This window comes from Rhamphochromis longiceps, linkage group LG9 (genome assembly GCF_057381845.1).
Source record: "Rhamphochromis longiceps isolate RC_006_pf linkage group LG9, R_longiceps_female_GT1.1, whole genome shotgun sequence".
NCBI lineage: Eukaryota > Metazoa > Chordata > Actinopteri > Cichliformes > Cichlidae > Rhamphochromis > Rhamphochromis longiceps.
Genome location: NC_140565.1, coordinates 30,909,855 through 30,935,232, shown reverse-complemented (window position 1 = coordinate 30,935,232; position 25,378 = coordinate 30,909,855). Strand labels below are relative to the sequence as shown.

Below are 25,378 nucleotides of genomic sequence, written 5' to 3'. Positions count from 1 at the left end.
AGCTATTAAGACTCAACTGTACACCGTGTTCGTGTTTTCCTCCGAAAACAACAAGTTCCGTTGGAGCAGTCTTTCAACGCCTCTCTCTGTCTCTTACAAGAAAAGTTGACCCACACAACAAAGTAAAGCTATTTTTCGGCTACGAGCCGACAGGGACCCCGCCGTATTAGTCAGAGGTCCCTTTACTACAGTTCGGAGTCGCGGACCTTCAGTAATAAATCACACAGCAATAGTACATTTACGTTGTTGTAAAAAGCATGATAATATATTAAGTAATCCAAAGTATTCAGAATACGTTACTGTCATTGAGTAATGTAACGGAATACGTTACAGAATACATTTTGGGGCATGTATTCTGTATTCTGTAATGGAATACATTTTAAAAATAACCTTCCCAACACTGCCTCTGTGTACCTGTGAAACTCCATGACACTGGGTAAGAGGGGTTTTTCCTGTTATATGTGAGAGAATTTGGAGTAACAGTAGTCAAACATGCCAAATCACTCCACAACTTACTGCCATTCCCCGGCTGTAACCTGCATATGCATCACATTAAACCTAAATCCTGTACCATAGCCACATGATGGGCATGAAGATGAGGTTCAAAGGGCTGTGTCATGTTGCCAGATAGCTTCATCGCCACAAACATAAACATTCTTCAAAAAACAAAGGTTGTAAATATTTGCTGTATTTACAAGCATGTGCAAACAAACAAGACAATAATAAAAGAAAGAAATATCAACATTTTACAAATGATACACTTAATGTAAAAACCAAATATGAGCACAACTCCACATGTACAATTGTCACTGCATATAAACATGACAGATGACATATTATAAGAAGTATAAACATATAATATACAATATGATCTGAAGCTGGTACTGGTGTATTTAAATTCCTTTTCTTTAGGCTCACATACACATTACTGCTTACCCTAATCATCTCATACAAGATGCTACTTACTTTTTGTGCAGTATTTACCTTAACATGCACTATGGTATAATAGCCCACTCACTTCTATAGTGCTGGTGATGTAGACAATAATGTCAGTTGATATGTAAAACTAGGAGAAGTAGACCACAAATGGGAGATATCGAGTGCTGGGAACACATTCTGTCTGATATTATTAATCTATCAGATTCTTGAATGTTTTATGTACTTAAGCCACAGTTAGAGAGTGAAACAGAGACTGACACCGGCTGAAATGTGTAGTAAATATTTTATTTTGAACTTTTATGAAGAAATACAAACTTTGAACTTTGAACTCTGGGCTGCTTTACTGTGTGTAATATTGCAAAGCACACTTTGCCTTTGTCAAGCAAACAACAACAATCACACACGCACACACAAACTCACAAACGTATAAAAACGGTCACACAAAGAGGGACACAGAGGATTGAGACACAAGAGGAACCTAATGGACAAGGACCCAGAAAGGGAAAATCTACCACCATTCGCAAACGTCGGTGTCGATTATTATACAGCAATAAAAAAGTTAATCCAGATACACACTTCAAATGTGAATTTGCGTTTCATCTCATGTTTTTCCATTGTTTTTTATAAACACTAGTGCTGTAATATCAATTCAAATTAGAATAAAAAATAAAAAAAATAAAGAGACGTACGAAACACTGTGGATGTGCTTTAATGTACTAGAAATACTACTCACCATCAGTTACAAATGAAAGAAATGAAGAAAACTCGTTTTTGTCACGGGCCGGTATTTTGAGTTTTATGCCCGTTTGTATTATGTTCTGGTTTGTATAGTAGAGACTAGGGGTGTGTATTGGCAAGAATCTGGCGATACAATATGTATCATAATACAGGGTAGACGATACGATATATTGCAATACTAAAAGCCAGACGATATTTGTGTTTAGTAGGACTAAATTTAATTAGGAAAACTCAAGTAAACAGTCCAAACTGTTTAATGCTTCACATGAAACATCTGAAACAAAAACACTCTAAGTTCAAAATGAATGGAGAAATTAACATCTGCCTTATTAGAAGTCATGTCAAATAAACAAACAAAAACTACTTTACTGAAATATCAAGTATTTTTTAACATGAAAAAAGTAAACATGTAACACTGAAGTCTTTCTAAGTACTATGATTGTAAAATACTTATCCAAAAACTGCTCTATGGAGCATCAAAACAAAGCACTTTTTATGTGACCTTAACATAAACAAATATAAATCAAAAATGAAATTGCTTGAAGAATCCATCCAAGTAAACATTAACAAAAAATGTAAAGTGCTATTACAATTAAGTGTTAATAAAATAAAGTACAGCTCTGCAGTGTCCATCAATGGAACACTTTTAGTACAACCTGAAAAAAGGAATTTACTCATCTAAATAAAAGTGCTTATGAGACTCAACCAAAATGTCAAACATTCTCATATCAGAGATTTTACATGTGTAGTGTTTTCTCAGTGTTTATTTTTCAATTTCCAGATTTTTGTGCAGGAATACAAGCTGATCGACATGGTCAGCTCTCAGGACACTTCTCTGTGCATTTACTATGTCTCCTGCAGAGGAGAAAACTCTCTCTGCAGAGACACTTGTTCCAGGAATGCATAGGAAACTCCTTGCTACTTTGGATAGCTGAGGCAAGTCTAGCCGCGAGAGCCATGTTTGGTGCATTATCGGTAACAACAACAAGGTCCTTTGCGTTCAATCCCCATTCAGCCACAGCGTCAGTTAGTAACGCTGCAATGTGCTCACCTGTGTGACTGTCATGCATGGCTCGGGTTTGTAGTACATGAGACTGAAGGTTCCACTGGTCCGTTATGTGATGTGCTGTAACAGTTACGTACGATTCAGTGGCTCTCGAAGTCCAAGCGTCGCATGTCAGAGCAACTGTCTCAGCCGAGTTGAGAGAGTCCAGCACTGTCGCTTTGACCTCTTGGTACAACTTTGGCAGAGCGATGTCCGTGATGTGTTGTCGAGAAGGAACGGTGTAACGGGGCTCCAGCGTTTTAATCATATTACGAAATCCTTTATTCTCCACAACACTCAGAGGGCGCATGTCTTTGCAAATAAAAACAAGTACTGACTGCGTTATTTTTGTTGCACGAGTTGAAGTTGCTGGTAGTTTCGAAAAGTTAACTTCTTCAATTGTCCGTTGAGAGGGATCACCTCGTTTCGTTTTAAAATTAGCATTTGACGCTACGTCGCTATGGTGTCTAGACACGTGTGTTCGTAAATTTGTTGTGTTACCGGAATATTTGACTCTGGCGGTGCAGATTTTACAGACTGCATAGCTCTTGTCATAGTCTTTACTGCCTTCTTTTGTCCTAAATCCAAAATAAGTCCACACATCAGCTTTGAAAGCTGCGGGGGCCGGCTGTATCCTCTCCTCTTCAGTCATCAGTTAGCTAGCATCACACACGTCCACTGACTGTTCTATTTCGTTCTTTTGGGAAACTAGACGCTTCTACAGTTATCGCGAGACCTCGTTTTTACGTCATAGTAAAGGCGGTGAAAACTGCAAACCAGTGGCCGGAGTTTGAATTCCAACATACAAAAGAAATAAACAGTAAATGCATGTCATTTTTCAATTAAAAAAAAATCGATAACAGTGATTTTAAATATTGATTCAGTATCATTGTTACGGTTGGAAGGAGGACTCAAGCACAGGACTCCGGTACTGATGCTTACAAGAAGAGTTTATTTACAAGTCACCAGGTGTATATACAAGAATGTGCAGGGGGGTGTTATATACAGCTGAGTGGGGGAAGAAGGGGTCTCCAGGGAAGTCCAAGGGAAAGCATACGTTCTTCAGAATATCCACTCACACGATCACAGGTTCACACTCCAACACTGCCACACGGGAAACACACGGGGAAAAATCCAAGAGGTTCTGTAGACAGGGAGACAGGGTTAAGGACGATGCACAGAGGAAAACACTCTTCACTAAACTTGCTGTAGCTTTGACTTTACTAACGCGTGGTAGACAACGATCCAGCGACGAACAGCAGTCACCTCCTGGCTTAAATGCTGCTCCCCTTAATGAGACACCTGGGTCTCATCTCCCGAGGGCGTGGACCAAGGGCATGAACCCACAGTGAGTTCCGCCCCGGCGAGAGAGAAGAGGAAGAGAAACAGAGAGGGCTGATCAGCGTGCAGCTGATCCGCCTGGCCGTGACAGTACCCCCCCCCTGACGGGAGCCTCCCGGCGACCCCCAGGCTTGTCAGGGTGAGCCGCATGGAACGCCCGCACCATACCCCGATCCAAGAGGGCCGCCCGCGGGATCCAAGAACGCTCCTCCATCCCGTAGCCCTCCCAATCCACGAGATACTGCAGACCGCGCCCCCGGCGCCGGACATCCATGATCCGCGAAACGGTGAAAGCCGGGTGGCCATCAATGACCCGGGCGGGTGGAGGGGGTCCGGAAGGAGGGCACACGGCTTCACTTGCGACACGTGGAAGGAGTTATGGATCCTCATATTCCGGGGCAGGCGAAGGCGGACAGAGACAGGGTTAATCACAGAGTCGACCTCAAAGGGACCGATGAAAGTGGGAGACAGTTTCTTGGACTCAGACCTGAGGGGGATGAATCTGGTAGACAGCCAAACCTTTTGTCCAGGTGTGTAGGTGGGAGCAGGGGTCCGGTGGCGATCCGCCAGGCGCTTATTGCGTTCCACCGTGCGGAGAAGGGAGGCCCGAGTCGCTCTCCAGGCGCGCCGACACCTCCGAAGATGCTGTCGGACAGAGGGAACAAAGTGCTCACCCTCGACGGCTGGGAAGAGTGGCGGTTGATAGCCCAAGGACGCCTCGAAAGGGGACACACCGGTGGCAGAGGAGGTAAGGCTGTTATGAGCATACTCAATCCATGACAGTTGCTCGCTCCAAGTTGACTGGTTAGTGGAGACCAGGCACCGGAGAGCTGCTTCGAGCTCCTGGTTGGCACGCTCCGTTTGGCCATTCGTCTGCGGGTGGAAACCAGAGGAGAGACTGACCTGAGCTCCGAGGGCACTGCAGAACTCCTTCCATACACGCGACGTGAACTGCGGTCCTCTGTCTGACACAATGTCCGTGGGGATGCCATGGAGGCGAAACACGTGGTCAGCTAGCAGCCGGGCGGTCTCTAGAGCAGTGGGGAGCTTAGGGAGGGCGACAAAATGAGCAGCTTTGGAGAAGCGGTCCACAATGGTGAGAATCACAGAGTTACCTGACGAGACGGGCAGACCAGTGATGAAGTCAACAGCGATGTGCGACCAAGGGCGGCTCGGAGTCGGCAGAGGGTAAAGGAGGCCAGAGGGTGGTTGATGGACACTCTTGTTTTGAGCGCAGGTCGAGCATGCGGAAATATACTCGCGGACGTCTTTGGCAAGGGAAGGCCACCAGGCGAAACGTTGGAGGAAGGTAATAGTGCGGTGGACCCCCGGGTGGCAGGTGAATCTGGCAGTATGAGCCCAATGTAACACTCGTGACCTTACTGAGGGGGGGACGAAGAGCAACCCTGGAGGGCCCGTTCCGGGGTCCGGTTCTGTCCGCTGAGCCTCTCGAATAGCCGACTCGATCTCCCAGGTCAGGGCCCCGACTACACAGGTGGGCGGTAGAATGGGAGAGTCCCGAGTTGCGTCTTCGGAGGCGGCGAATTGGCGTGAGAGGGCGTCTGGCTTGACATTACGGGAACCGGGTCTGTAAGTGATCGTAAACTGGAATCTAGTGAAAAACAGGGCCCACCTGGCTTGCCTGGCGTTGAGGCGTTTTGCCGATCGAATGTACTCCAAGTTCTTGTGATCGGTCCAGACCACAAACGGCTGGGCAGCACCCTCTAACCAATGGCGCCACTCCTCCAGGGCTAGCTTGATGGCTAGTAGCTCTCGATCTCCCACATCATAGTTGCTCTCTGCAGAGGTGAGACGGCGTGAAAAGTAGGCACAGGGATGCAGCTTACCTCCTTGCTGCTGGGAAAGCACCGCCCCCACTCCAGCGTCCGAGGCATCCACCTCCACAACGAACTGCCGGTCGAGATCGGGTTGGACGAGAATGGGCGCCGAGGCAAAGCGGTCCTTCAGATGGGCAAACTTACGTTGAGCCAGCCCATCCCAGCAGAAGGGAACCTTGGGAGAAGTAAGACGGGTCAGAGGCAGGACCAGTTTACTATAGTTGCGAACAAAGCGCCGATAAAAGTTCGCGAACCCCAGAAAGCTTTGAAGCTGTTTACGGTTAGAGGGGGTCGGCCAGTCAACAACGGCTTGAACCTTTGCGGGATCAGTCTTGAGGTTACCCCGATCGATGACGTGGCCCAGGAAGGAAACAGTTGAGACATTAAACTCACACTTCTCCCCTTTAACAAAGAGACGATTTTCGAGGAGACGCTGAAGCACTTGCCTGACATGGCGTCGGTGGTCGGCGACAGACTGGGAGAAGATGAGGATGTCATCCAAGTAAATGAAAACGAAATGGTCGATGAAATCTCGGAGCACGTCATTCACGAGAGCCTGAAACACAGCTGGAGCATTGGTGAGACCAAAAGGCATCACAAGATATTCGAAATGGCCCAGGTGAGTATTGAAAGCCGTCTTCCACTCGTCTCCCTCCCTAATCCTCACCAGATGGTAGGCGTTGCGCAGGTCCAACTTTGTGAAGATGGTGGCACCCTGAAGCAGCTCGAACGCGGAACTCAGCAGAGGGAGGGGATACTTGTTTTTAACTGTGATGGTGTTGAGGCCGCGATAGTCAATACAGGGCCGTAAACTTTTATCTTTTTTGGTGACAAAAAAGAAACCAGCAGCAACAGGTGAGGACGAGGGGCGAATGAGACCAGCGGCAAGTGACTCATTGATGTAATTTTCCATGCTTTCCCGCTCCGGTCGAGACAGGCTATACAACCTACTGGTCGGAAGCAGCGCGCCTGGGAGGAGGTCAATCCCACAATCGTACGGCCGGTAAGGGGGAAGAGAGCGTGCCTTATCTTTACAAAACACTTGCGCCAGGTCGTGATAGTCAGACGGTATGGAGGACAGATCAGGCGGTTCTGAAATAGTTTTATTGGGTGGTAGGTTCATGGCGGGGGTGGCGGCTTTTAAACAGGACATGTGACACTCCTCCTCCCACCCCGAAATACTCTTTTTCCTCCAATCAATCACAGGGTTATGTTGACACAGCCAGGGATAGCCCAAGACTAGTGGAGTGAGTGGGGCCTTAAAGACGTACAACTGTATGGTTTCAACATGATTGCCGGAAAGAGACAGGGAAATCGGTTCTGTGACATGAGTAATGTCTGGAAGACGCTGGCCACTAAGGGCTGTGACTTGGAGTGAATGAGACAGAGGCTCCGTGCTAAAACCTAACTTCAGTGCCAGCGAGGCATCAATAAAATTCTGTTCTGCCCCGGAATCAATCAGAGCGTCGAGAGAATGAGTCCTGAGACGAACCGTTAGCTTAGCCGCAATCATGAGACGAGGAGGAGACTGAGAACATGAGACCTCGCCCACCCGTACACTCCTCACTACCGGCGGGCGCTGTCTTTTAGCCGCGCCTGGCAATCCATGGCAATATGGCCCTTGCGGCCACAATAATAGCACTCACCGGCCCTCCAGCGACGATACCGCTCCTCGGGCGACAGACTGGAGCGGCCCAGTTGCATGGGCTGTTCACTTTCTTCCGTGCTGTCCAACGAGTGACTGCCGCTAGGCGCGCCCCCACCTGACGTCTCCATGCGCCCCGGGGGCCTCTGGGAAATGTAGTTTCCGATTCCCCGACGCGCCCGTAGGTGCTCATCCAACTTCACACACAGCGTAATCACATCAGACAAGGTCTGAGGAACATCTCTCATCATCAGTTCTCTCTTTAACTCATCACAAACATTATTCAGGAGAGTACTTATCAATGCCGACTGCCCCCAGCCAGTCTCTTCGGCCAAGGTCCAGAATTCGACCGAAAAATCCGCCATACTCCGCCTCCCCTGCTTCAAATTTAACAGTCTGTGGGCAGCCGCCTCCGCTCCGGTGCCTCTTTCAAAAACACTCTTAAATTTGGTGAGGAAGTCCTCATAAGAAATGTCCGGGGCTGTTCTCAAAACAGCTTGCGCCCAGTTTAATGCGTGCCCGCGTAATAGTTGAACCATAAAGGCGATTTTGGCCCCATCTGTCTCATATGTTCTTCGTAACTGACGGAATTGTAGTGTGATCTGAGTCAAAAATCCACCACATTTATCGAACTCACCCGAGAAAGGCTCCGGCGCTGGTAACGATCGCTCCGGTGGTTCTGTGGGGGCCGGCGTGGGGGAAACAGGCGGAGCGGCTGCAGAGGGACTGGGAGCCGATAGCTGAGGAGAAACAGACGGAGGGGGTGAGGGTGGGCTTACCGACGGTAGACGTTGAGCGAGGGCTTGAGTGAGTGCGGCCAGTTGTTGATTTATGTGCCGAAGCATGTGTTCGTGGCGTTCCAGAATTGCCTCCGGGGTGAGGACGGGTTGCTGGGTGGGGTTTGAGTCCGCTGAGTCCATGATGGCTGGATCGTTATTGTTACGGTTGGAAGGAGGACTCAAGCGCAGGACTCCGGTACTGATGCTTACAAGAAGAGTTTATTTACAAGTCACCAGGTGTATATACAAGAATGTGCAGGGGGGTGTTATATACAGCTGAGTGGGGGAAGAAGGGGTCTCCAGGGAAGTCCAAGGGAAAGCATACGTTCTTCAGAATATCCACTCACACGATCACAGGTTCACACTCCAACACTGCCACACGGGAAACACACGGGGAAAAATCCAAGAGGTTCTGTAGACAGGGAGACAGGGTTAAGGACGATGCACAGAGGAAAACACTCTTCACTAAACTTGCTGTAGCTTTGACTTTACTAACGCGTGGTAGACAACGATCCAGCGACGAACAGCAGTCACCTCCTGGCTTAAATGCTGCTCCCCTTAATGAGACACCTGGGTCTCATCTCCCGAGGGCGTGGACCAAGGGCATGAACCCACAGTGAGTTCCGCCCCGGCGAGAGAGAAGAGGAAGAGAAACAGAGAGGGCTGATCAGCGTGCAGCTGATCCGCCTGGCCGTGACAATCATTGAGCGAAATATCGCGATATTTCGTTGTATCGATATTTTCTTACATCCCTAGTAGAGACTTTAACCTTCAGTTAGTTCTATGGTTGTGTTCTCTGTTTCCCTGTTTAGTTTTATCTGTTTAGGTTACTCTCATGTCTGTGTCTCCCCACTATGTTTGTAGCATCGTGTCTTCAGCGTGTGTTTGTTGTGTCCTCTGGGTTTAAGTCTCCCTCGCCTTTGTGCGTCCCTGTTATGTCTTTGTGTCTCGTCTGCCTGTTTCGTCCTTACATTATCCTCCCTGTTTCATTCCATGTCTGTCATGTGTATCCATGTATATTTCCCCAGCTAATCTTGTCTCTCCCTCTCTCTCGTGTCCCCTCGACCCCTGCGTCAAACTCGTGTTGTCACAGTTCATGTCTCACTACGTCTCCTGATTACATTTTTTCAACTACATTTTACAAATATAAATACACAATGTATCGACAGCCACTGCACATGTAAGAAAAATCCACAGATACATAAATCAGCAGTCATATTGCAGTGTGTGTTAGAGAGAGAGAGAGAGAGAGAGAGAGCCCCCAGGAGCCAGAGGCATCCAGAGATGGATGCAGAAGAACCGGCCTGTCCAGCACCTCTACGAGTAACAAAGACCTGAGGCCACAAATCTCAGTGACATCCATGCGTCCATCCCAGCAGGAGAAGGAGGACGCTCCGGATTGGGATCCCACAGCTGAAGGGTGAGAATCCTGGAGAACCAGAGGTCAGGGGCAGCTGACTCCACTAGTGGCTGAAAACCCTTTTGTACAGGCCTGCCCACGGCACCCAAGAACACCTGCTCCATGACCATGTCCCACAGGGCCCAGGCCCAGCCATGCACACACACAGGCTATTCACTCTCACACACGCCTGGCCACTAGTGACGCACAGACACACACAAACCAACACACACTGGGACGTAGCTAGAGCGCCCCACAAAGGTGTAGGAAGATGAGGCAGCTATGATTTCTGGACTTGCAGTAAATACTCCTAGAGCAGTGAGTCAGTGTAACCGTTATGAAATCAGGCAAAACAACACATTGTTATTCACAGTGGCAGCCTGCATTAAGCTAATGAATATAACACAGTGACACATTTTGTCTTAGTATTTATTGTTTACTAAAATGCCTTTAAATCTCTAGTTTTAGTTCACAAAGAATGAGACTCAATTTGTTTTGTTTTCTTTCATACCAAATACTCTAAGGAGCTTGGAAAGAAAAGCGTCCAGAGTCCCAGATTTAGTCCCAGTGGGAGTTTCCCCCCAAAGAGGGACAAAAGGACCCCCTGATGATCCTCTACCTAATCACATGAGCCAAGGTGTGAAAACGGTTGTGGGTCACAATCAGCCAGGGTTTTGTGTGAGCTCATTTTGAAACCTGGCCCCTCCCTATCATGTGATTTCCTGAGGTCAGATGGCCCAGGATGTGAGTGGGCATTAAGGCGTCTGGGAAGGGATCTCAAAACTGGATTATAGATGGCAGACAGTTGGTGTTGTAAACCACCCGTTCTGTTCAAAGATGGTCGCTCACAGTGGACATAGATGGCTTCTTTCACTCCTCTTTCAAAGCATCTGTCCTCTCTGTCCAAAATGTGAACATTGGCATCCTCGAAAGAGTGTCCTTTATCCTTAAGATGCAGATGGACTGCTGAGTCTTGTCCTGTGGAGGTGGCTCTTCTATGTTGTGCCATGCGCTTGTGAAGTGGCTGTTTGGTCTCTCCAATGTAGAGGTCTGGGCATTCCTCGCTACACTGTACAGCATACACCACATTGTTAAGTCAGTATTTTGGAGTAATCTGGGACTTAAATCTGTGACTCTCCGCCATTTGACCTTAGAACTGAAGAAGCTTCTCGGATGAGAGGTGAAACGTCTTCAAGCAACTTAAAGAAGTCCAGATACTTTTCTTTCCAAGCTCCTTAGACTACGATGACCTGGATGACTGAGAACCTTCACAGACATATGTCATGTGTTGAGTTTTGCTTCCCTTGCTCTCGTCATGTCAGATTACTCCCAGCTGTCCTCCCCTTCTGTGTCTCATGCCCTCGTTATCCCAGTGTGTATTTAAGCCCTGTGTTTTCCCTGCTCTGTGTTGGGTTGTTGATGGTCACTTCCTCCCTGTGCTTGAAAATTGTTCATGCGCTTAGATCTTGGTTCTGTTTGTGTGGGTTCTCTTGTTTTAGGTTCCAGTGTTCATCATTTTTTGGTTGTGTTTGAGTAATTTTTATTTCTCTGATGAGTCATCCCAGTGAATAAACTGCTATTTAAGTTAACCTCTTGGTAGTGATGGGCAGATGAAGCCCCATGAAGCACTGAAGCTTTTCATCCAATTGGTTCACCCCAGCGCAAAGCTTCTTGAAGCTTCATTTGCTCTAGTAGGACACCTACTGGACGTAAAAATATTAGTTGGCATGAATTTGAAGAGTGTGGCCTTTTGCACACAGTCAACAACAAAAGCAGTGTGTAAAACATCTATATTGTAGTGATGGCAGTATACTGTGTATATTTATACTGGTAGTATGGAAAATGATCATTTGGAAATGCTTAAAATGGAAATGATCATTTACTGTGAGGTGAGGTGTGGTTGGGGTGTGGACAGTGGTTGTTCTTTTGTAACGTTGAGGTATGGACAGCTACACACTGAGGCTTTGAGCCTCAGTCCTGCATGTTGACATTTTATTCTGTAAAAACTAAATTTTCACTGCTTTTATGACCTTTTAGTGGGGAGAACATAGCTAGGATTTAATGATTTAACAAATCTTTTGAATCCTTTGTCCTCCACAATGCTAACTGGCTGGGAGTCCTCAATCACCATGCTAACCAGGTCTTCATCTATTGGAGATTGTTCTCCTGAGGAAAGACAATAAAGACAAAGCACAAATATAAGTATCACACGTAACCTATTACAGTTGTATAATATTGTTATATCATTTAGTAACATTACTGCATGCTATATTATCATGGCATTTGATGGCTCACCTGGTCTTGCTCCACAATCGGTGTTCCCCTTATTCTCATGCAAAGCTCTGTAGTGCCTAAGCATGGATGAGGTGTTGTTGTTATATCCCAGCTCCCTGGCACATAGCAAACACTTCACCTTGTAAAAAAGTAAAGACAGCTTAACATAAGTTTTATGGCACCATCAGTATTATGAAAATACATCTTCTGTAGAAATTTACATACCTTGTTGGGAGGAATAAGATCACAATGTTCCCACACAGGGGAGGACATCCTCCTCTTCTTAGCTGGCTCCATTCTCTCCTGACTTTCTCTCCTCACTCTCATAAACCTCCAAACGGCCTCCAAACTGTCTCCAAACTCTCACTAACCGCAACTCTCCATCAAACACCCACATTTTTGAATGAAGTCTGAGGGGTTTATATCGCTGTCATATCTCGCGGCAAAGTTCGAACCACTTCATGAACCAGTCACGTGGTACAGCCGGGCAGCGAGGCTTCGGACGTCATCATTTTCAGCTCCTCCCATAAATGAAGCAAGCCTCGATACGCGCATCGCGGAAACGCCCCCTCCATTACTCGACACAAGCTTCGAAGCCTCGATACAGAACGTCACATCACTACCTCTTGGTTTCGAGTCCTGCATGTGGGCCCTCCATCCTACCTGCATCACAGCACACTACGACTGCTCCCTGACAGAACGACCCAACCAGTCATGGGCCCAGCAGACTCAGTGTGGTATCGGCGACCCGCAGTTTCTGCCTTCCTCAAGGAGAGAGTGAGGCAGGAGGCTAGGTGTGCCCTGGGCGCACGAGTCACCCTGCGATGGCTCTTGTTTGGCTCTGGGTGGGCCCCGCAGCTTCCAAACTTCGATGGCTACCACGGCAGCAGCTCCTCAGTTTTCTGGCGTCACTCCGAAAGAAGGATTATGTGGTGTAAGACACTGGGCTTACTCCACTGCAATCCTTCGCTTTGTTTTTGGGACTTCCACGTTTGGAGCTACACAAGCTTCCCGCCTCTTTGTCCCAGCCCGGCCCACCGGAGGACTTTCGGTCTGGTCCGCAGGAGGATTCACGGTCTGGCTTACCTCCATGTTCCTGGAGTGAGTGACGCTCACACAGCCACTTCCTCTGGGCAATCAGCAGTGGTGCGCAACAAACACTGTTTTTCTCATGATCCTCCTGAACTCATGAACGTAACAAACAATAAATCTACCCCTAAGACTTTGAAGACTAACTGCCAAGCAGGTGAATCTAAATCTGCTAACTTAGAGGTAGTTGATTCTTTGTTTGAACTCCTGCTCTGAGGATTTAAGAACCTGTTTTCATTCTGTACAATCTGAATCCAGTGTTAAAATGACCAAGACTGCTCTCCTTAAACCTGAGGGAAGAAATATTGGGGCTGCTGTGAAATTTCCCAAGGCTGCAAGTTCTGTTTCCATGTCAGCTGAAAGGGAGGTGGTTAATGTTTTTAAGCCAGGCTTTCAGCCATGTATTTTTCAGCAAGGGCCCAAGCAGTTGGTAGGGATGGAGATTACAGGAAGAGACTGTCTGTTTCCCAGGGACATTTAAGGACTCTAGTTGCCCCTTGCTAGAACCTATCAAGACTGTGGCTCCTCCTAGGTACTGTTCTGTGTCCAAGTTGAGTGTTTCTGAGGCTGTCCAATCTGCAAAGACTATACAGGTCCTTCTCAAAAAATTAGCATATTGTGATAAAGTTCATTATTTCCTGTAATGTACTGATAAACATTAGACTTGGGTGCCATGTCAGCTGCTGGTGTTGGTCCACTGTGTTTTATCAAGGGCAGGGTCAATGCAACTAGCTATCATGAGATTTTGGAGCATTTCATGCTTCCATCTGCTGAAAAGCTTTACGGAGATGAAGATTTCATTTTTCAGCACGACCTGGCACCTGCTCACAGTACCAAAACCACTGGTAAATGGTTTAGTGACCATGGTATTACTGTGCTCAATTGGCCTGCCAACTCTCCTGACCTGAACCCCATAGAAAATCTGTGGGATATTGTGAAGAGGTTGCTATATATGTTCATAACTCTATAAAATATAATGTTGTAACAACTATGTCTATGGCTATTGATGGAATTTTGGAATGTTTGACTATTGAGATTATGAATGAAAAAAAGAGAAATGTTATAATAAGTTGCATATATCGGACACCCAGTTCAAGTATTGACACTTTTAATGAATGGATAGAAAAAACGTTTGCTTCGGTGAACCAAAAATTACTATTTATCTGTGGTGATTTTAACATTGATTTGCTAAATCCAACAAGGTTAAAAGCCATTGATGACTTTACTGACACAATGTACAGCTTATCACTATATCCAACAATAACAAAGCCAAGCAGAATAACATCACATAGCGCCACTATTATTGACAATATTTTTACTAATGTCATGGATTTCCAAATTAATAGTGGCCTGCTTGTCTGTGATATAACTGACCACTTACCAGTTTTTACTTTGTGTGACTGTGATTTAAAAAAAATAGATACCAAGATCATGATAGCAAAGCGAACAATAAATGAAGAAGCAATTCATGCCTTCAATTTCGATTTAGCACAACAAGATTGGAGTTCGGTGTATGAAGAGTCAGATGTGGACAAGGCTTATGATAATTTTCTAGATATTTTTACTATGTGGTACAATAAACATTGTCCTGTAAACGAACACATGACAAAGAAAAAAAAGATAAAAAGTCCTTGGCTCACAAAAGGAATTATTAATGCTTGCAAAAAGAAAAACAATCTGTATAAACAGTTTATCAAAGTAAAAACAAAAGAAGTGGAACAAAGATATAAAGCATATAGAAATAAATTGACTGATATTATAAGAACAAGCAAACAACTTTATTATAGAAGAAGATTATATGAAAATAAAAACAATATAAAAGGAACTTGGGATGTGTTAAACAACTTAATTAAACAAGGATCTTCTGGAACATCATATCCTGAATATTTTACTGATGCAAATGGTGAAAATCACAACATGAGTAATATTGTCGATGGGTTCAATAAATTCTTCATAAATGTTGGCCCAGAACTAGCAGCAGACATCCCGTGTCATAAAAATGAAAATATCATTAATATAAAATCAAATCCCTTTTCACTGTTCCTCTCAGCTACAAATGAGCAAGAAGTAATAAATATCACATTAAAATGTAAAAGTAAGTCTTCAATGGATTATCATGACATAAATATGTCTGTAGTTAAACAGGTTATTCTGAATATTGCTAGTCCCTTAACATATATCTGTAATTTATCATTTCAGTCCGGTTGTTTTCCAAAAAAAATGAAAATTGCGAAAGTAATACCACTATATAAAAGTAATGACAAACACAGTTTTACCAATTATAGGCCTATTTCTCTACTGCCTCAATTCTCAAAAGTTCTAGAAAAACTTTTTAATTCAAGATTAGAAAAATTCCTTGAAAAACATCAAATAATAAATGTTGGTCAGTATGGTTTCAGAACGCAAAGAACCACTTCAATGGCGATAATTGAGGCAGTAGAAGAAATTACTGATACACTGGATAAAAATAAATATGCAGTTGGTATTTTTGTTGATCTCAAAAAGGCCTTCGACACAATCAATCACTCAATTTTACTGGATAAATTGGAAAGATATGGTATTCGAGGGAAAGCTGGTAACTGGTTAAAAAGTTACCTAACGGGTCGGGAACAATATGTTAGCATAGGGCATTACCATTCAGAGAAACTTGGTATTACATGTGGTGTTCCCCAAGGGTCAGTGTTGGGACCAAAACTTTTCAATGTATACATAAATGATATTTTTGATGTTTCTCAAGTACTTAAACTCATACTGTTCGCAGATGACACCAACATATTTTTCAGTAGCGATGATTATACTGATCTTGTAATGACCGTAAACAGGGAGCTACAATTAATAAAAAAATGGATGGACATAAATAAATTATCATTAAATATAAATAAAACTAAAGCAATGTTTTTTGGTAATTTAAAATATAATATAGAATTACCAATTATCATTGAAGGTGTACCAATTGATAATGTGAGTGAAAACAAATTTTTGGGAGTTATAATTGATAACAAAATTTCATGGAAACCCCACGTCAGACACATAAAAACCAAAATTTCTAGAAGCCTCGCAGTTTTGAACAAAGTGAAACAATTCCTTGATAAAGATGCACTTCGTACTCTGTACTGTACCCTGGTTCTTCCATATCTTACATATTGTGTGGAAGTGTGGGGAAATACATATAAAAATACAACTAATCCATTAGTCACAGTACAGAAACGAGCACTGCGTATTATTCACAAGGCTGGTTATCTAGATCATACTCACAAATTCTTTCTTCAGGCAAAGTTACTTAAATTCCAGGATCTGGTTAATTACAATACATCCATAATTTTTTATAAAGCTTTTACTAAACTTTTACCGGCAAATTTACAAACTAGATTTGAAATTCGAGAAAAGGTTTATAATGTGAGAGGCTTTGGAGAATTCAAATTACCCAGAACTCGAACAACCCGTAAAGGTTTTTGTGTGTCTGTATGTGGTGTGAAAATCTGGAACAGTCTGAGTTTACAATTGAAACAATGCAAAAATATTCATAGATTTAAATTTCTCTACAAACAGTTGGTCTGGTCACAGTATACTCAATGATGGGTTTTAGTGTGCTCTGTAATGTCTGTTCTCTTACCATTGCTGGTATGGATTCCAAAAAAAAAATAAATAAATAAAGTGTGCGTATGTATGTACATATATGTACTTGTGTGTGTAGATATATATGTATGTATATGTATGTGTGTTTGTTACTTGTAGTTATTACTGCCTGTTACCTGTGGTAATGCAATTTATAATTTATATATTCTGTATTCAGTTATGAAGGCTCTAATTGTTGGTTGCGAGCTGCCGCTTAGATGCTTGTATGTGCCCGGAGCTGTTGATGGGTCTGTATGCAATGATGGGCGTAGCTGCGGGAAGTTTATTGTTTTTTTGTTGATGAGTGAGTATAGGGGTGGGATTTAATAAGTTTTCTTCGTCCCACTCCTTTTTCAGGCAATTTTTGTTTTTTGTTTTGTGTATTTTATGTTCAATATAGGTATTTGTTGTGCCTGAAAATGAATAAATAAATGAAATGAAATGAATGAATGAAGAGAAAGTTGAGAGACGCAAGACCCAACACTCCGGATGAGCTTAAGGTCGCTATCGAAGCATCCTGGGCCTCCATAACACCTCAGCAGTGCCACTGGCTGATTGCCTCCATGCCACGCCGCATTGAAGCAGTCATTTCTGCAAAAGGATTCCCGACCAAGTATTGAGTGCATAACTGAACATAATTATTTGAAGGTTGACTTTTTTTGTATTAAAAACACTTTTCTTTTATTGGTCGGATGAAATATGCTAATTTTTTGAGATAGGAATTTGGGGTTTTCATGAGTTATGTATGCCAAAATCATCAATATTAAAACAATGAAAGGCTTGAACTACTTCAGTTGTGTGTAATGAATCTAAAATATATGAAAGTCTAATGTTTATCAGTACATTACAGGAAATAACGAACGTTATCACAATATGCTAATTTTTGAGAAAGATCTGTATGCCCAGACACAATTTGCTCAATTTGACACAATTTCTCTCCACCCGTTTCAGTTCCTTGGGTAGGAGGGACTGGTGTTCAGCTGGTGCCCTCACCTGTTCCTGTACAGGTACAGCAGTTTTTCTCGTGATACAGCAGTTTTTCTCGTGCTCAGAAGGCTCGGGGGGATTTATTCAGTCACCATACAACCTTTATTGCAGTCCATGACTCAGTCACTAGTTAGCTTTGGCTGCAGTTAACTTGGGAGGAAGGTACATAAAGGAAATAATGCATACATATATCTCTATCAATTAAATCTGGCATGAGGTCTAACATTTTTTAAATTAGCTTAATTCTGTATCTAAATTAAAAACGTGTTAGACATACTGTTACTGGTTAGTGTAAATGGGACATAGAAACCTTTAAATTTAATCACCTGATATCGAGTGTCAAAGAATATCAAAGCTGTAAAAGCTTTTTACAGTCAGAATTTATAAAAACTGTAACTGTAAACAAATTCAAACATGTGAGCTTTTCTCTTTGTGTCGAATATCAAAACTGTGACTCCTCAGAGTGTAACCTTTACTTTCACTCCAAATGTCTTATGATAACAAGAAAAAACACCTTTATCTGCACAGTCACTTTATCTGCATCATGCAGCTTGAACGTGTCACGTAATGGTGTTGAATAGCCATAGTTATCCTTCTCCTGTGTCAGTGTGACTTTACTGTACAGCATATGGCTGATTTGTGAGGAATGCTTATGGAATAGGGTAAATGGAGTGATTCTTATATAGCGCTTTTCTACTCTCCCAAAGTACTCAAAGCACTCTATACAACATTAACCCAGTCACACAAGCACCTTCTAAATGGATACGTTCATACAAATTCACACTTCAATGGATGCATCTGAGGGCAACTTGAGGTTAGTATGTCACCCAAGGATACTTGACATACAGACTGGAGAAGCCAGGGATTGAACCAAAAACCTTCGGATTACTAGGTGACCTGCTCTACCTCCTTATCTACAGCCACCCCTTATTACTAAATGCATAAATGCAGTACAGAGACTTTTTTTCAACGTTTTTAAAAAAAATCAGCGTTCCAGACACTTTGTCAATCAATCAATCTTTATTTATAAAGCACTTTTCATACAAAAAAATGTAGCACAAAGTGCTTTACATGGTTAAAAGCAGCCCACCCCACCCTCCAACTCACTCCCCACACTCTCATTAACATAAACGATGTGAATACACGCATATCCCCCCCCCACACACACACACACGCACACTTAAATAGTAAAATTGGGCTGGGTACGCATGAGCCAAGTGAGGAAACACTATAACAGGGAGCCGTCTGCACCGGGAGCCGGTCACAGACCACAGTCTCCAGGCTGGGCACACAGCAGGAGGGAGGCAAAGAAACCCCCCAGCCAAGCTGAGAGGACCCCCAGAGAACAGGTGAGTCTTCAACCTGGATTTAAATAAACTGAGTGTTTCAGCTGATCTGAGGTTTCTGGGAGTTTGTTCCAGATATATGGAGCATAAAAGCTGAATGCAGCTTCTCCGTGTCTGGTTCTGACTCTGGGAACTGATAAAAAAAAACAGATTCAGGTGACCTGAGGGATCTGGAAGGTTCATACTGGGTCAGGAGGTCACTGATGTATCTTGGTCCTAAAACATTCAGAGCTTTATAGACCAGCATCAGAACTTCAAAGTCTATCCTCTGACGGACAGGCAGCCAGAGTAAAGACCTCAGAGCTGGACTGGTGTGGTCCACTTGTTTGGTCTTAGTGAGGACTCGAGCAGCAGAGTTCTGAATGAGCTGCAGTTGTCTGACTGATTTTTTAGGTAGACCTGTAAAGATGCTGTTACAGTAATCAAGCCTACTAAAGATGAATGCATGGACTAGTTTTTCCAGGTCCTGTTGAGACATCATAACAGTACTTACTTTTAAACGTTTACACTTTGGCCGCTCCGCTTCCACCGTTTTTTTCGGCAAAATTATCCACATCCACCGCCGCGCTATGCAATCTGGGATATGTTGGGCCACGAAGTCTACACCGACACATCCTTAGAATTCAGGGAAATGAAGGATGCATTTGAGGGCTGCATTTCGAGCAGCCTTCGAATTCGGACAGCCTGTCCCAATTCGCGATGCTGTGATGTAATCGGCCTTAAAATGCGGCCTTTAAGGCTGCAGACCCTGAATTGGGATACAGCCCAGGAGTGACATGTTTAGCCACATGTTCTCCTTAAGTTGCTGGCTGTCTGGGTGGTGTCCAAGAAACGATGTGGGCTTCATAGATAATTGGCAAATCTTCTGGAGGAAACCTGGTCTTGTTAGGAGAGACGGCATCCATCCGACTTTGGATGGAGCAGCTCTCATTTTTAGAAATATGGACCAATTTATTAAACCCCCCAAAATAAGACTATGCAGAGTTGGGACCAGGAAGCAGAGCTGCAGTCTTACACGCCTCTCTGCAGCTTCTCTCCTCCTGCTACCCCCCCCCCCCCCCCCCCCCCACCCAATACCCATCTCCACAGAGACTGTGTCAGCTCCCAAACAGACAAAAAAACAAACTAAAAACCAGCAATAAACAATTTAAACATAAAAGATCACAAAGAAAGAACAATACAGTATCCACATCTGAACCAAAGAGTAAAACAGTGAAATGTGGATTATTAAATATTAGATCTCTCTCCTCCAAGTCTCTGTTAGTACATGACTTAATAATTGATCAACAAATTGATTTACTCTGCCTTACAGAAACCTGGTTGCAGCAGGATGATAAATGAATCAACACCCCCGAGCCATTCTAACTACCAGAAATCTCGAAGCACAGACCGAGGGGGCGGTGTGGCAGCAATTTTTCACACCAGCCTATTAATTAACGAAAGACCAAGACAGACTTTTAATTCATTTGAAAGCCTGATGCTTAGCATTGTCCACCCCAGCTGTAAAACTCAGAAACCAGTCTTGTTATCATATATCGTCCACCTGGGCCTTACACAGAGTTTCTGTCTGATTTCTCAGACTTTTTATCTTATTTAGTGCTCAGCTCAAATAAAATAATTATTGTGGGTGACTTTAACATCCATGTAGATGCTAAAAATGACAGCCTCAACATGGCATCTGTTATTAGACTCAATTGGTTTCTCTCAAAATGTAAAAGAACCCACCCACCACTTTGATCACACTCTAGATCTTGTTTTAACATATGGCATAGAAACTGAACATTTAACAGTGTTTCCTGAAAACCCTCTCCTGTCTGATCATTTCCTGATAACATTTACAATAATTGATTACACAGCAGTGGAGAGTAGACTTTATCAAAGTAGATGTCTTTCTGAAAGCGCTGTAACTAAGTTTAAGAATATAATCCAGCCACTGTTATCATCTTCAATGCTCTGTACCAACATAGAGCAGAGCAGCTATCTGAACGCTACTCCAACAGAGGTCGATTATCTTGTTAATAATTTCACCTCCTCACTACGTACGACTCTGGATACTGTAGCTCCTGTGAAAACTAAGGCCTCAAATCTGAAGTACCTGACTCTGTGGTATAATTCTCAAACACGTAGCCTAAAGCAGATAACTCGTAAGCTGGAGAGGAAATGGCGTGTCACAAATTTAGAGGATCATCATTTAGCCTGGAGAAATAGTTTGCTGCTTTATAAGAAAGTCCTCCGCAAAGCCAGAACATCTTACTATTCATCACTGATTGAAGAAAATAAGAACAACCCCAGGTTTCTCTTCAGCACTGTAGCCAGGCTGACAAAAAATCAGAGCTCTACTGAGCCAACAATCCCTTTAACGTTAACTAGTAATGACTTCATGAACTTCTTCACAAATAAATTTTTTTTTTATCATCATTAGAGAAAAAATTACCAATAATCATCCCACAGATATAATATTATCTACAGCTACTTGTAGTACCATCGATGTTAAGTTACACTCTTTTTCTCCAATTGATCTTTCTGAGTTAATTTCAATAATTACTTCCTCCAAACCATCAGCTCTTTCTTTGGCTCTCGGAGGAGGCGGACGCACTTTTTCTCCTCTCCCTTATCTTCCCTGCTTATGTCCTTGTCTAGTCTCGTGGGGTTTTTTTTTGTATTTTCCCTGGAACACTCTCTCACAGTCTGTTCTCTAAAACCTAAAAGAGGAATTATGGATTGGATCAACTGGTCCCTAAATGCAATTGACACCCCTTTCTCAACGAGAAGTTTGGGCTTGGGTGAGCCTGAGTGCTGAAGATATCTACCTATTCGGAACCATGGTAACAGGGTTCTGGCTGATCGGCGCTGGCTTGGCCCTGGCTTATCGAAGAATTAAGAAAGCGGAATCGGCTGTTCAAACCCCCACAAGGCTGCCCACTGGAATTGGAACGATGGGAGAGGCGTGAGTTTCTCAAAATGGGCTCATTGAGTCAGCACGGATAAGATCTTGGAGAGGCTACGGCTGCTGTGAATACTCAGAATAAGATCTCTGACTGCAGACTGGATACATCTCGGAAGGGCTAGCTCGGAATAACATCTCTGGGCGCAAAATTGGATGACATCTCGGGGAGGCACACTGCTGTGAGTTCTCAGAAATTGGCTCCTTGAGCACAAGAAATGACAACATCACAGAACGCAAGCATGGCGAAGCTCGCGGCTCTCCAACGGGAGAGTGAGAGACCAGTGTTGGACTGTAGAACTGCTTTGAAATTCATATGAGCTGTTCGCACTAAAGTAAAAAATACCATCACTTCATGCGGATACCCTCTCGGCGCCAGCTGCAAGGCCAGAGCTGAACACCCTGATAACGACTGTGTTTAGTCTGTTCCTTCCCATTCCATGCAAGGCCACCAGGGTTGGCTGGAAGACTGTTTACTTAGCCTGGCAGGGCGAAGGACACTGTCTCAGCTGAACTATGGACACGCACACACATACATATACTGATACTGATAAGCACTCACCGATGCATCACCCTCCCTACCCCGGATCCAACGCCACCTCCAACGCTTACCTCCCCTCTGATGTGGACATCTTGTCAGTTGGAGGCGCAATCGAAAGATTGCAGCGGTCCCAGATCAGATGTACACACTGGAACTCTTTCCCATGTTGCTTGTCTGTGTTTATTGTGCTATGGTGTGTTGATATCTGTGCATTCCTGTATTATCCTTTTGTGTTACACATTTCAATGTTTGTTCCTCGCTACCTAGCCTGACCTGTCTCCCCAATGTGATGTTTGTGTATTGTATGTACGGTCGGCAAGGTCTGTCATCTCGGTTGTGGGCAAAAGACCTGCAACTGACAAATAAAGGCTATCTCATCATCATCTCTCATCATCTCATCAACGTGTCTTTTATACCCCATTCCTACAAAACTGCTCAAAGACGTCCTGCCATTAATTAATTCTTGAGTCTTAAATATGATCAACCTATCTCTAATAATCGGCTATGTACCACAGGCCTACAAGGTGGCTGTAGTTAAACCTTTACTCAAAAAGCCATCTGTCTTAGCTAATTATAGGCCAATCTCCAACCTTCCTTTCATATCAAAAATCCGTGAAAGAGTAGTTGTCTAACAGATCATCTGCAGAGGAATGGCTTATTTGAAGAGTTTCAGTCAGGTTTCAGAGCTCATCACAGCACAGAAACAGCTTTAGTGAAGGTTACAAATGATCTTCTTATGGCCTCTGACAGTGGACTCATCTCTGTGCTTGTCCTGCTAGACCTTAATGCTGCGTTCGATACTGTTGACCATAATATCCTATTAGAGCGATTAGAACATGCTATAGGTATTACAGGTACTGTGCTGCAGTGGTTAGTATCATATCTATCTAATAGACTCCAATTTGTTCATGTAAATGTTGAGTCCTCTTCACCCACTAAGGTCAATTATAGAGTTCCACAGGGTTCAGTGCTAGGACCAATTCAATTTACATTATACATGCTTCCCTTAGGCAGCATCATTAGAAGACATAGCATAAATTTTCACTGCTATGCAGATGACACCCAGCTCTATCTATCCATGAAGCCAGGTAACACACACCAATTAGTTAAACTGCAGGAATGTCTTAAAGACATAAAGACCTGGATGGCCGCTAACTTTCTGCTTCTTAATTCAGATAAAACTGAGGTTATTGTACTCGGCCCTGAAAGTCTTAGAAATATGGTATCTAACCAGATTCTTACTCTGGATGGCATTACCTTGGCCTCCAGTAACGCTGTGAGGAACCCTGAAGTAATTTTTGACCAGGATATATCCTTCAACGCACATATTAAATAAACATATAAGACTGCCTTCTTCCATTTACGCAACATCTCTAAAATTAGAAATATCCTGTCTCAGAGTGATGCTGAAAAACTAGTTCATGCATTCATTACTTCCAGGCTGGACTACTGTAATTCATTATTATCAGGATGTCCTAAAAACTCGCTGAAAAGCCTTCAGTTAATCCAAAATGCTGCAGCAAGAGTCCTGACAGGGACTAGAAAGACAGATCATATTTCTCCTGTTTTGGCTTCCCTTCATTGGCTTCCTGTTAAATCCAGAATTGAATTCAAAATCCTGCTCCTCACATACAAGGTCTTAAATGATCAGGCCCCATCTTATCTTAATGACCTTGTAGTACCATATCACCCTATTAGAGCACTTCGCTCTCGCTCTGCAGGCCTACTTGCTGTCCCTAGAGTCTTCTTGAACATTGTTCTCAAGAATCTGCTGATACTGACTGGAATCATGTGATGTTTGTGTAATGTGTGTATGGTTGGGAGGGTAAGATGGCGCTGGCAAGGCTGGCAGCCTTAACCCTCTCGAGGCAGGCGTTGCCAATTTGTAACAGTTAAAAACTAACAACCTGATTACCCCACATACATATTTTATGATTTTTTTTTTTTTACTCAGAAGTACCACTGTCATGGCACAGTGGCCCGTGGAAATGGGATGGACTCAAGTGCCGTTTCAAACCCGGAGGCCAGAGGTGCGGTGTAACGAAAACGAGTCTTTATTTACAATGCTCAGAGGCTAACAGAAATTTCATACTAGAATTAAGGAACATAAACTAGACGTCTGAGGCGAGAGAAAATACTATGACTATGACTATGACTAGATGGCAGGGATAATTCGGTGCAGGGACTGGGCAGGGGAAACTGTGGCTGGCCAGGGCACTGAAAGAGGGGAGAGAGCAGTCAGGGGAATCCCACAGAGAGCTGCGAGTGAATCTGAGAATAATACACTGAGCTGTCTTACAAGTTGATGAGTCACCAAGGAACAGACGTGAGGCCGAGAACTGACTAAAGTTGGGAGATAATCTGGCGAAGACCAGTTGAGTGCGCAGGTCATAAATACTGCCGGTGTGATTGCCATCAGATGAGGAACAACAAAGACTCCACCCAGTGGGGAGGAGCCGATGCTGTGGAAAACCACCCAGACCATGACAACCACTGCAGGACTTGGTTGTGTATTAACAACAAAAACTTAATTTGAGCCTGAGAGGGTTAACCCAATTTCCCTTGGGATGAATAAAGTATTATCAATCAATCAATCAATCAACACCCGGTTACGCCAATCGGAGGTCACTAAAATCAATATTGAATCAGTGTGTAATTTTGCCAAAACAATGTCGGACTCCGTAGTTTTCTCTGGTCCCCTCCCCAATCAGACCAGAGCTGTATCCCAGTTCAGGATCTGCAGCCTTAAAGTACGCAGCCTCAACGGTCCTCACGGACTGCTCAAAGACTGCTAAGGCCGGAAGTGTGAGGCTTGTAGGCTTGTGAAATGGGACGGTCTAGCCTCCGTCGCGCTACCC

At 43.9% G+C, this 25,378-nt stretch overlaps 3 protein-coding genes across 3 annotated transcripts in view; 1 reads left to right on the top strand and 2 right to left on the bottom strand.

The window, feature by feature from the left end:
* The window catches only part of LOC146662544 (uncharacterized), a 150,842-nt gene that overhangs the window by 60,323 nt on the left and 65,141 nt on the right, over positions 1-25,378 (top strand). The gene's annotated exons all lie outside the window — the stretch shown is intronic.
* Positions 2,460-3,405, bottom strand: LOC146662549 (E3 SUMO-protein ligase ZBED1-like). Its single transcript, XM_085417844.1, has one exon. It carries the CDS (start codon positions 3,372-3,374, stop codon positions 2,493-2,495), a length of 882 nt encoding a protein of 293 aa, XP_085273970.1. The 5' UTR covers positions 3,375-3,405; the 3' UTR covers positions 2,460-2,492.
* LOC146662548 (uncharacterized) lies at positions 11,589-13,252 on the bottom strand. The gene is made up of 3 exons (XM_085417843.1): positions 12,224-13,252; positions 12,020-12,137; positions 11,589-11,890 (listed from the first exon to the last, which is right to left on the bottom strand). The coding sequence occupies exons 1-3, from the start codon at positions 12,323-12,325 to the stop codon at positions 11,748-11,750; spliced, it is 363 nt and encodes a 120-aa protein (XP_085273969.1). The 5' UTR covers positions 12,326-13,252; the 3' UTR covers positions 11,589-11,747.